Source organism: Salvelinus alpinus, chromosome 16, assembly GCF_045679555.1.
Source record: "Salvelinus alpinus chromosome 16, SLU_Salpinus.1, whole genome shotgun sequence".
Classification (NCBI taxonomy): domain Eukaryota; kingdom Metazoa; phylum Chordata; class Actinopteri; order Salmoniformes; family Salmonidae; genus Salvelinus; species Salvelinus alpinus.
This window is the reverse complement of record NC_092101.1, coordinates 38,857,933-38,870,226: the sequence shown is the minus strand read 5'-3', so window position 1 is coordinate 38,870,226 and position 12,294 is coordinate 38,857,933. Positions and strand designations below refer to the sequence as shown.

The 12,294-nt window shown below is 44.0% G+C and overlaps 1 protein-coding gene across 1 annotated transcript in view; it reads left to right on the top strand.

Moving 5' to 3' along the window:
* podn (podocan) overlaps window positions 1-12,294 on the top strand; it is a 42,103-nt gene that overhangs the window by 9,842 nt on the left and 19,967 nt on the right. Inside the window, exons 4-8 of the mRNA XM_071346143.1 lie at window positions 350-443; window positions 5,341-5,405; window positions 8,828-8,937; window positions 11,051-11,207; window positions 11,467-11,582. Of these exons, the coding sequence (XP_071202244.1) occupies window positions 350-443; window positions 5,341-5,405; window positions 8,828-8,937; window positions 11,051-11,207; window positions 11,467-11,582 (542 nt within the window). The remainder of the gene's footprint in view (window positions 1-349; window positions 444-5,340; window positions 5,406-8,827; window positions 8,938-11,050; window positions 11,208-11,466; window positions 11,583-12,294) is intronic.

Genomic DNA, 12,294 nt, shown 5'->3' with positions numbered 1-12,294 from the left:
TATAACACATTTTCAGTGAGGCCCTCCGGACTTTGTTGAAGATTGTGACTCCCGGGGCGAAATGTGTTTGACACCCCTGCATTAGACACATATCAGTCAGTTAGCACTAGTGAATTGAACATTGACAGACACACCCAATGTCTGATAGATCTTACCACAAGTGGGTCACACACACCTAAAACCTGATAGATCTTCCTTCATAGGACTGATGTAAGGTTTTAAGAGCATTAGTGAATGCTCTCCAGGGCGGGAGTCAAATTAGTCTAAGTCAATCAATAATGAATGAATGAGGCATTGCTGTTCTGCCAAATAATATTTGTGTCTCCTCTTTGCCTCCGCTTTGTCTTAGAACAACCGGATAGAAATATTAACTATTGAGGACCTGGCACGTCTGCAGCAACTGGAAACACTAAATCTGCAAAACAACCGTCTGACCACGCAAGGTAAGAACTAGACAGAGAGAGAGAGAGAGCAAGGTAAGAACTAGACAGAGAGAGAGAGAGAGCAAGGTAAAACTAGACAGAGCCGGGAGAGAGAGAGCAAGGTAAAACTAGACAGAGATGGGAGAGAGAGAGCAAGGTAAAACTAGACAGAGCCGGGAGAGAGAGCAAGGTAAAAACTAGACAGAGAGCAAGGTAAAACTAGACAGAGATGGGAGAGAGAGAGCAAAGTAAAAACTAGACAGAGCCGCGAGAGAGAGCAAGGTAAAAACTAGACAGAGAGCAAGGTAAAACTAGACAGAGATGGGAGAGAGAGAGCAAAGTAAAAACTAGACAGAGCCGCGAGAGAGAGCAAGGTAAAAACTAGACAGAGAGCAAGGTAAAACTAGACAGAGATGGGAGAGAGAGAGCAAGGTAAAACTAGACAGAGATGGGAGAGAGAGAGCAAGGTGAAAACTAGACAGAGATGGGAGAGAGAGAGCAAGGTGAAAACTAGACAGAGAGCAAGGTAAAACTAGACAGAAATGGGAGAGAGAGAGCAAGGTAAAACTAGACAGAGCCGGGAGAGAGAGAGCAAGGTGAAAACTGAACAGAGCCGGGAGAGAGAGAGCAAGGTAAAACTAGACAGAGATGGGAGAGAGAGAGCAAGGTAAAACTAGACAGAGCCGGGAGAGAGAGAGCAAGGTAAAACTAGACAGAGATGGGAGAGAGAGAGCAAGGTAAAACTAGACAGAGCCGGGAGAGAGAGAGCAAGGTGAAAACTAAACAGAGCCGGGAGAGGGAGAGCAAGGTGAAAACTAGACAGAGCCGGGAGAGAGAGAGCAAGGTGAAAACTAAACAGAGCCGGGAGTGAGAGAGCAAGGTGAAAACTGAACAGAGCCGGGAGAGAGAGAGCAAGGTGAAAACTAGACAGAGCCGGGAGAGAGAGAGCAAGGTGAAAACTAAACAGAGCCGGGAGAGAGAGAGCAAGGTGAAAACTAAACAGAGCCGGGAGAGAGAGAGCAAGGTGAAAACTGAACAGAGCCGGGAGAGAGAGAGCAAGGTGAAAACTAAACAGAGCCGGGAGAGAGAGAGCAAGGTAAAAACTAGACAGAGAGCAAGGTAAAACTAGACAGAGATGGGAGAGAGAGAGCAAGGTAAAACTAGACAGAGCCGGGAGAGCGAGAGCAAGGTAAAACTAGACAGAGATGGGAGAGAGAGAGCAAGGTAAAACTAGACAGAGCCGGGAGAGAGAGAGCAAGGTAAAAACTAGACAGAGAGCAAGGTAAAACTAGACAGAGATGGGAGAGAGAGAGCAAAGTAAAAACTAGACAGAGCCGCGAGAGAGAGAGCAAGGTAAAAACTAGACAGAGAGCAAGGTAAAACTAGACAGAGATGGGAGAGAGAGAGCAAGGTAAAACTAGACAGAGATGGGAGAGAGAGAGCAAGGTGAAAACTAGACAGAGAGCAAGGTAAAACTAGACAGAGATGGGAGAGGGAGAGCAAGGTAAAACTAGACAGAGATGGGAGAGAGAGAGCAAGGTGAAAACTAGACAGAGAGCAAGGTAAAACTAAACAGAGCCGGGAGAGAGAGAGCAAGGTGAAAACTAAACAGAGCCGGGAGAGAGAGAGCAAGGTGAAAACTGAACAGAGCCGGGAGAGAGAGAGCAAGGTGAAAACTAAACAGAGCCGGGAGAGAGAGAGCAAGGTAAAACTAGACAGAGATGGGAGAGAGAGAGCAAGGTAAAACTAGACAGAGCCGGGAGAGCGAGAGCAAGGTAAAACTAGACAGAGATGGGAGAGAGAGAGCAAGGTAAAACTAGACAGAGCCGGGAGAGAGAGAGCAAGGTAAAAACTAGACAGAGAGCAAGGTAAAACTAGACAGAGATGGGAGAGAGAGAGCAAAGTAAAAACTAGACAGAGCCGCGAGAGAGAGAGCAAGGTAAAAACTAGACAGAGAGCAAGGTAAAACTAGACAGAGATGGGAGAGAGAGAGCAAGGTAAAACTAGACAGAGATGGGAGAGAGAGAGCAAGGTGAAAACTAGACAGAGAGCAAGGTAAAACTAGACAGAGATGGGAGAGGGAGAGCAAGGTAAAACTAGACAGAGATGGGAGAGAGAGAGCAAGGTGAAAACTAGACAGAGAGCAAGGTAAAACTAGACAGAGATGGGAGAGAGAGAGCAAGGTAAAACTAGACAGAGCCGGGAGAGAGAGAGCAAGGTGAAAACTAAACAGAGCCGGGAGACAGAGAGCAAGGTGAAAACTAAACAGAGCCGGGAGAGAGAGCAAGGTAAAAACTAGACAGAGAGCAAGGTAAAAACTAGACAGAGATGGGAGAGAGAGAGCAAGGTAAAAACTAGACAGAGCCGGGAGAGAGAGATCAAGGTGAAAACTAGACAGAGAGCAAGGTAAAACTAGACAGAGATGGGAGAGAGAGAGCAAAGTAAAAACTAGACAGAGCCGCGAGAGAGAGAGCAAGGTAAAAACTAGACAGAGAGCAAGGTAAAACTAGACAGAGATGGGAGAGAGAGAGCAAGGTAAAACTAGACAGAGCCGGGGGAGAGAGAGCAAGGTAAAACTAGACAGAGATGGGAGAGAGAGAGCAAGGTAAAACTAGACAGAGCCGGGAGAGAGAGAGCAAGGTAAAAACTAGACAGAGAGCAAGGTAAAACTAGACAGAGAAGGGATACAGAGAGCAAAGTAAAAACTAGACAGAGCCGCGAGAGAGAGAGCAAGGTAAAAACTAGACAGAGAGCAAGGTAAAATTAGACAGAGATGGGAGAGAGAGAGCAAGGTAAAACTAGACAGAGATGGGAGAGAGAGAGCAAGGTGAAAACTAGACAGAGAGCAAGGTAAAACTAGACAGAGATGGGAGAGAGAGAGCAAGGTAAAACTAGACAGAGATGGGAGAGAGAGAGCAAGGTGAAAACTAGACAGAGAGCAAGGTAAAACTAGACAGAGATGGGAGAGAGAGAGCAAGGTAAAACTAGACAGAGCCGGGAGAGAGAGAGCAAGGTAAAACTAAACAGAGCCGGGAGAGAGAGAGCAAGGTGAAAACTAAACAGAGCCGGGAGAGAGAGCAAGGTGAAAACTAGACAGAGAGCAAGGTAAAAACTAGACAGAGATGGGAGAGAGAGAGCAAGGTAAAAACTAGACAGAGCCGGGAGAGAGAGAGCAAGGTGAAAACTAAACAGAGCCGGGAGAGAGAGCAAGGTAAAAACTAGACAGAGAGCAAGGTAAAAACTAGACAGAGATGGGAGAGAGAGAGCAAGGTAAAAACTAGACAGAGCCGGGAGAGAGAGAGCAAGGTAAAAACTAGACAGAGCCGGGAGAGAGAGAGCAAGGTGAAAACTAAACAGAGCCGGGAGAGAGAGCAAGGTAAAACTAGACAGAGAGCAAGGTAAAAACTAGACAGAGCCGGGAGAGAGAGAGCAAGGTAAAAACTAGACAGAGATGGGAGAGAGAGAGCAAGGTGAAAACTAAACAGAGCCGGGAGAGAGAGCAAGGTAAAACTAGACAGAGAGCAAGGTAAAAACTAGACAGAGCCGGGAGAGAGAGAGCAAGGTAAAAACTAGGCAGAGGGGCCTCCCGGGTGGCGCAGTGGTCTAAGACACTGTGGCAGGCCGTGCGCATGCACGCTGACACGGTCTCCAGGTGTACGGTGTTTCCTCCGACACATTGGTGCGGCTGGCTTCAGGGTTAAGTATGCATTGTGTCAAATAAGCAGAGCGGCTTGGCTGGGTCGTGTTTCGGCGATGTGACAAGACTGTAACTATCAATTGTATACCATGATATTGGCGAGAAAAAGGGGTAAAATAAATATTTTAAAAATAAATAGAGAGCAAGGTAAAGAGAGCAAGGTAAAACTAGACAGAGAGAGAGAGAGAGAGCAAGGTAAAAACTAGACAGAGAGAGAGAGCCCAAGGTAAAAACTAGACAGAGACAGAAATAGAGAGCAAGGTAAAAACTAGACAGAGAGAGAGAGAGCAAGGTAAAAACTAGACAGAGAGAGAGAGAGCAAGGTAAGAACTAGACAGAGAGAGAGAGAGCAAGGTAATAACTAGACCAAGGGAGAGAGAGCAAGGTAAGAACTAGACAGAGAGAGAGAGAGCAAGGTAAGAACTAGACAGAGAGAGCATGGTAAGAACTAGACAGACTGAAAGAGAATCAAGAGCAAACAGCTAATTAAGTTTACTATGGGAGCAAGAGACAGACAGACAGACAGACAGACAGACAGACAGACAGACAGACAGACAGACAGACAGACAGACAGACAGACAGACAGACAGACAGACAGACAGACAGACAGACAGACAGACAGACAGACAGACATTCATTCATTTAGTCTGAAAGTAGCCAAGGGAGAAAGAGACAGACAGACGTTAGTCTGACCATGCAAGATAAACTAGACACAGAGACTAAGAGAGAAAGAATCAAACGAAAACAACAAATGAATGACATCACGGGACGGAGATCTGAAAGTTGTGGAGATACAGACAGACAGACATTATGTATGGTTGGACATTTTTTATTTGTTGACAACAAACTGTGAGAACTCTGTTTGTGTCTATTATTATTGTCTTGTTCTTTCTGTCTTTCTCTGTCTGGGTCCATGTGGAATTGCAGCCTCTGGCAGACTGTCGGGTTTACAGACGGCTCCAGTTCTTCTAGATCCACCCCATTTATAATATATGCTTAGCTGGAATTATGATTAACATATGTGTGTTATTTTCTCTTATTTGCTGTCCAGCTTTTTTTCACTTAAGTAAAGCAGTACGATCTTTATCTTCTGTGTTGTATATGCTTTTAGGCATGGGTTGAAGGCTGAATAACATATTCTATATTCATGTTCCATTTAGTTTGTGTGTGTGTTTATGTGTGTGTGTTTATGTGTGTGTGTACATGTGCGTGTGTTTTCAGGCCTTGAAGATGAAGGGTTTACAGTGCTGGAACAGCTGACCTACTTGTACTTGGCCAATAACAAGGTGCGTCATTATAAACACAGTCGTAAACACAGACCTTGAACCTTCAGAAAAAACAAATCACTGTTCTTCCCTCACTGTTACAGAACTTGAATCTGGTTCATTTGGGCCTATGTAAACATTCTTCAGTTCGTTTTCACGGTCACACTTTATTTGGATAGTCCGGATTTCCCATCTGTAGATGCTCTACAGATGGTCATACAATCAACAAATGATCTGTTGATAAGTAACTGCTTGCAAAGGTTATGGTTAGGGTTAGGTTTAGAATAAGGGTTAGGGTAAAGGTAAAGACTGGGGCTAGGGTTAAGATTAGGATAAGAGTTAGGGTTAGGATTAGGATAAGGGTTAGGGTTATGATAAGGATTAGGATAAGGGTTAGGGTTAGGATTAGTAGATAGTCTTTAGAGCATCTACAGATGAACTATCCAATTAAAGTGTTACCGTTTTCACATGTGGTAATCATTCATACATAATCAGAACTCCCAGGAGAGAGAAGCACACAGTATAGTGTGCTGTGCTCATTAAAAGTGCTGCTAGGGTCACCATGGAGCTCTCTGAAACCATCTTCACACCTCTACTTGGTTCTATTCCTATAGGAATCATAACAAGAAAAAAACAGTTTTAAAGTTGTATTTTGAGCAATCCAAAGCATACTGAGTGAGCTTGGATGGTCTCCAGGTTGAGTCCGACATCCACAAGAATTCAGCAATACAAATATGTAATGACTCAGGCTAGAGCCATAACACAATATCTCCCTCCAAAGAGTAATTGCTTTCTGAACAAAACCGCAAAATAACCAAATGGCTGAAATACCCGTTAAAAAATGCTTTTGTTGGTTCTAGAATTAACATTTTCCTTTCCCTTCCATACTTGGATCTTCCACCCTGGATCTTCCACCAGGGATCTTCTATTCTTAGTGTGTCAAAGTATAATTCTGTGTGAAATGTCTAATATATTATTTTATGTTGTGATGCTGTATGTTTGCCAGCAGTGCTGCTGTTGCCAGCAGGAAAGGTGGCAGACAGTCAACCAGGCAATATCCATTCTCTTCTCACCCAGTGTGTGCCAGCTTATGGTTGTAATCACTTCCAGTGTATCCATGCCAGCTGGTCAGATCTAAAATGTCGCTGTGGCATACAGTCGTTTTTGACTGTGCGAGAGAGGGGTGAGGGAGAGAGAGAGAGTGAGGGGGAGAGGGAGAGAGAGAGTGAGGGGGAGAGGGAGAGGGAGGGAGAGAGAGAGCGAGAAAGGGAGAGGGAGGGAGAGAACGGGAGAGGGGGAGGTGGAGAGATAGAGAAACAGAAAGAAAGGGGGATTTTAAAGTGCTCACTAAGCCTAAAAGAAACCCATGTTACTTTAATCCATAAAAGCATGTTGAAAAGGGAGCAGATATAAAGCCATGTAACACTAACGTTAAGCTTGCTACTACTGTAGCAGTTACTCCTATTTCTGTATACTCTCTCTGTTACTACGTCTGTAATACTTTATATAATATTCAGAGGAGTGACTGAAAGGAGTTTTGCATATACCCTGTTTTAGATGAGGGAAGAGTAAGGCCTGCCATAGTCATACAGTGCAACCCGATGATAAATGGAATCCGGATGCACCTGAGGTCAATTTCGAGGCTCATAGCAAAGGGTCTGATCACAAAATTGCAAAAATGTCTAAAAACCTGTTTTCATTTTGTCAATATAGTGCATTGTGGATAGATTGATGAGGAAAACATGTAATTTAATACATTTTTGAATAAGGCTGTAATGAAACAAAATTTGGAAAAAGTCAAGGGATCTGAGTACTTTCTGAATGCACTCTATGCCAACAATGCAGTAACTTCCTGTTGACGTATGGGACATTTTTGCAAATTTACTGAAAATGAAATACAGAAATATCTCATTTACATAAGTATTCACACCCCTGAGTCAATACTTTGTAGAAGCACCTTTGACAGCGATTACCGCCGTGAGTTTTTCTGGGTAAGTCTGTGCAACATTTGCCCATTATTCTTTTCTAAATCTTCAAGATCTGTCAAATTTGTTGTTGATCATTGCTAGACAACCATTTTCAGGTCTTACCATAGATTTTCAAGTAGATTTAAGTAAAAACTGTAACTTAGCGACTCCGGAACATTCACTGTCGTCTTGGTAAGCAGCTCCAGTTTAGATTTGGCCTTGTGTTTTGGGTTATTGTCCTGCTCAAAGGTGAATTCAACTCCCAGTGTCTTGTGGAAAGCTGACTGAACAAGGTTTTCCTCAAGAATTTTGCCTGTGCTTAGCTAGCTTAGTTTCTTTTTTATCCTGAAAATCTCCCCAGTCCTTAGCGATTACAAGTATACCCATAATATGATGCAGCCACCAGTATGCTTGAAAATATCGAGAGTGGTTCTCAGTAATTTGTTGTATTGGATTTGCCACACACATAACACTTTGTATTCAGGACAAAAAGTGAATTGCTTTACCACATTTTTTGCAGTATTTCATTAGTGCCTTGTTGCAAACAGGATGCATGTTTTGGAGTATTTTTATTCTGTACAGGCTTCCTTCTTTTCACTCTGTCAATTAGGTTGTTATTGTGGAGCAATTGCAATGTTGTTGATCCATCCTCAATTTTCTCCTATCTCAGCCATTAAACTCTGTAACTGTTTTAAAGTCACCATTGGCCTCATGGTGAAATCCCTGAACGTTTTTCTTTCCTCTCCGGCAACTGAGTTAGGAAGGACACCTGTATCTTTGTGGTGACTGGGTGTATTGATACACAATCCAAAGTGTAACTAATAACTTCACCATGATCAAAGGGATATTCAATGTTTGCTTTAAAAAAAAATCCATCTACCAATAGGTGCATTGGAAAACCTGGTCTTTGTGGTTGAATCTGTGTTTGAAAGTCAATGCTCGACTGAGGGACCTTACACATAATTGTATGTGTGGTGTACAGAGATGAGGTAGTCATTTAAAAATCATGCTAAACACTGTTATTGCACACAGAGTGAGTCCATGGAACTTATTATGTGACTTGTTAAGTGCATTCTTACTCCTGAACATATTTAGGCTTGCCATAACAAAGGGGTTGAATACTTTCCAGCTTTACATTATTAATGAATTTGTAAAAATGTCAAAAACACAATTTCACTTTGACATTATGGGGTATTGTGTGTAGGCCAGTGACAAACCATCTCAATTTGATCAATTTTAAATTCTGGCTGGTACACAGCAAAATGTGGAAAAAGTCAAGTGGTGTGAATACTTTCTGAAGGAATGTAAATTAACCCTTACTGCCAGTGCATACTGCTCTTTAGTGGTCAGTACAACAGTAGAAAAGAAAGGAAGAGAGTAACATACCCCCCCCCCCACCCCTCTCTCTCCCCCACCTCTCTCTCTCCCCCTTCCTCTCTCTCTCTGTCTCTCTCTCCCTGTCTTTTTCCCTCCCAGCTCACCACAGCACCCAGACACCTGCCTCCCTCACTGGTCAGTGCTGATTTTGCCGCTAATTCACTCACAAAGATCTACCCGTACACATTTGGCCAGAAGCCAGGACTGAAGTAAGTGAGTGTGTCTGTCTGTGTGTGTGTATGTGTGTGTGTGGGTAGGTTGGTGGGAGGTTTTGTGTAGGAGGATTACATTCTCACAGTAGATTACATTACATTCTCACAGTAGAAAGGTCTTATTCAACTATTACAGACTACAAAGGGAAGCACAGCCGAGAGCTGCCCAGTGACACGAGCCTACCAGATGAGCTAAATTACTTCTATGCTCACTTCGAGGCAAGTAACACTGAAACATGCATGAGAGCACCAGCTGTTCCGGATGACTGTGTGATCACGCTCTCCGCAGCCGATGTGAGTAAGACCTTTAAACAGGTCAACATTCACAAGGCCGCAGGGCCAGACGGATTACCAGGATGTGTACTCCGAGCATGCGCTGACCAACTGGCAAGTGTATTCACTGACATTTTCAACCTCTCCTTGTCTGAGTCTGTAATACCAACATGTTTCAAGCAGACCACCATAGTCCCTGTGCCCAAGAACCCTAAGGTAACCTGCCTAAATGACTACCGACCCGTAGCACTCACGTCTGTAGCCATGAAGTGCTTTGAAATGCTGGTCATGGGTCACATCAACAGCATTATCCCACTCCAATTTGCATACCGCCCCAACAGATCCACAGATGATGAAATCTCTATTGCACAACACACTGCCCTTTCACACCTGGACAAAAGGAACACCTATGTGAGAATGCTATTCATTGACTATAGCTTAGCATTCAACACCATAGTGCCCTCAAAGCTCATCACTAAGCTAAGGACCCTGGGACTAAACACCTCCCTCTGCAACTGGATCCTGGAATTCCTGATGGGCCACCCCCAGATGGTAAGGGTAGGTAACAACACATCCGCCACACTGATCCTTAACACAGGGACCCCTCAGGGGTGCGTGCTCAGTCCCCTCCTGTACTCCCTGTTCATTCATGACTGCACGGCCAGGCATGACTCCAACACCATCATTAAGTTTGCTGATGACACAACAGTGGTAGGCCTGATCATCAACAACGACGAGACAGCATATAGGGAGGTCAGAGACCTGGCCGTGTGGTGCCAGAACAACAACCTCTCCCTCAACATGATCAAGACTAAGGAGATGATTGTGGACTACAGGAAAAGGAGGACTGAGCACGCCACCATTCTCATCGACGGAGCTGTAGTGGAGCAGGTTGAGAGCTTCAAGTTCCTTGGTGTCCACATCACCAACAAACTAACATGGTCCAAGCACACCAAGACAGTCGTGAAGAGGGCACGACAAAACTTATTCCCCCCTCAGGAGACTAAAAAGATTTGGCAATGGTCCTCAGATCCTCAAAAGGTTATACAGCCGCACCATCGAGAGCATCCTGACTGGTTGCATCACTGCCTGGTATGACAACTGCTCGGCCTCCATCCGCAAGGCACTACAGAGAGTAGTGCGTACAGCCCAGTACATCACTGGGGCCAAGCTTCCTGCCATCCGGGACCTCTATACCAGACAGTGTCAGAGGAAGACCTTAAAAATTGTCAAAGACTCCAGCCACCGTAGTCATAGACTGTTCTCTCTGCTACTGCACGGCAAGCGGTACCGAAGCGCTAAGTCTAGGTCCAAGATGCTTCTAAACAGCTTCTAGCCCAAAGCCATAAGACTACTGAACATCTAAACAAATGGCTACCCCGGCTACTTGCATTGTCCCCCACCCCCTTTTATGCTGCTGCTACTCACTGTTATTATCTATGCATATGTCACTTTAATAACTCTGCCCACATGTATATATTACCTCAATTACCTCGACTAACCGGTGCCCCCGCACATTGACTCTGTACCGGTACCCCCTGTATATAGCTTCGCTATTGTTATTTTACTGCTCCCCATTCATTATTTGTTACTTTATTTCTTATTTTTTTAGGTACTTTTCTTAAAACTGCATTGTAGGTTAAGGGCTTGTAAGTAAGCATTTAACTGTACGGTCTACACCTGTTGTATTCGACGCATGTGACAAGTACAATTTGATTGGATGTTGCTATAGGTGTTATATTGTTATATTGCCTTTAATTACCTTGCTTCTTTCATAGCATAACAAATTTAACCACTAATATCATGCTTTCTCCCCTGTGTCCTAACTCCACCCCAGGTCAGTGTATCTCCATAACAACAAACTGACAGATGCAGGGCTACCAGAGAACATGTTTAATGGTTCTGACAGCCTGGAGGTTCTCATCATGTCCAGTAACTTCCTCCGCTACGTCCCTAGGAACCTGCCCTCTGCTCTCTACCGCCTACATCTAAAGGTACTGTAGGTACAGAGTACCTGACCTTAGACAATTAAGACGCGTCAGAACAGCACACTCCACATCCATACAGCCAAGCATTTGAGGCTCTTTCTCAATTTCCTCGATTCCTCATTTCCTCTCCTCCCGTCTTCTCCACACCTTCCACGTTAGTGGGAATTGAGGAGGGGGATTAAAGGAGAAGCGGAAACAAAAATATTGACAAAGTGTCTGTGATAATCATAAGTGATGATGATTGTGTGTCTTCTTGGTATAACAGAACAACATGCTGGAGAAGATCCCATCAGGGGCGTTTGACAGCCTGACCCAGCTCAGAGAGCTCTACCTACAGAACAACCTGCTTAGCAACGAAGGCATGGACAACGAGACCTTCAGGTACTGTAGTACCATTTACTGTCACTGTGTATGATACTCAGACTTACAGACAAACACAAAAACACAACAGAGGGCCATTAAGTCCACCTGAGCAAAGTCTTCTTCTACGATTCAATATATCCGAGGCCACCTATTACATTATTACTGATGGTATTGATGAAAAACAAAGACCCATAGACTTTACAACACACGCCAATGTAAAGCTGGGACAATGACACTGCAAAAGGAAACAGGCAGGGGCAATCATACTGTAATGAAACAGGCAGGGACAATCATACTGTAATGAAACAGGGAGGGACAATGATACCATAATGAAAGAGGCAGGTACAATGATACTATAATGAAACAGGGAGGGACAATGATACCATAATGAAAGAGGCAGGTACAATGATACTATAATGAAACAGGAAGGGACAATCATACTGTAATGAAACAGGCAGGGACAATGATACTGTAATGAAACAGGCAGGGACAATCATACTGTAATGAAACAGGCAGGGACAATGATACTGTAATGAAACAGGCAGGGACAATGATTCTGTAATGAAACAGGCAGGGACAATCATACTGTAATGAAACAGGGAGGGACAATGATACTGTAATGAAACAGGCAGGGACAATGATACTGTAATGAAACAGGGAGGGACAATGATACCATAATGAAAGAGGCAGGTACAATGATACTATAATGAAACAGGAAGGGACAATGATT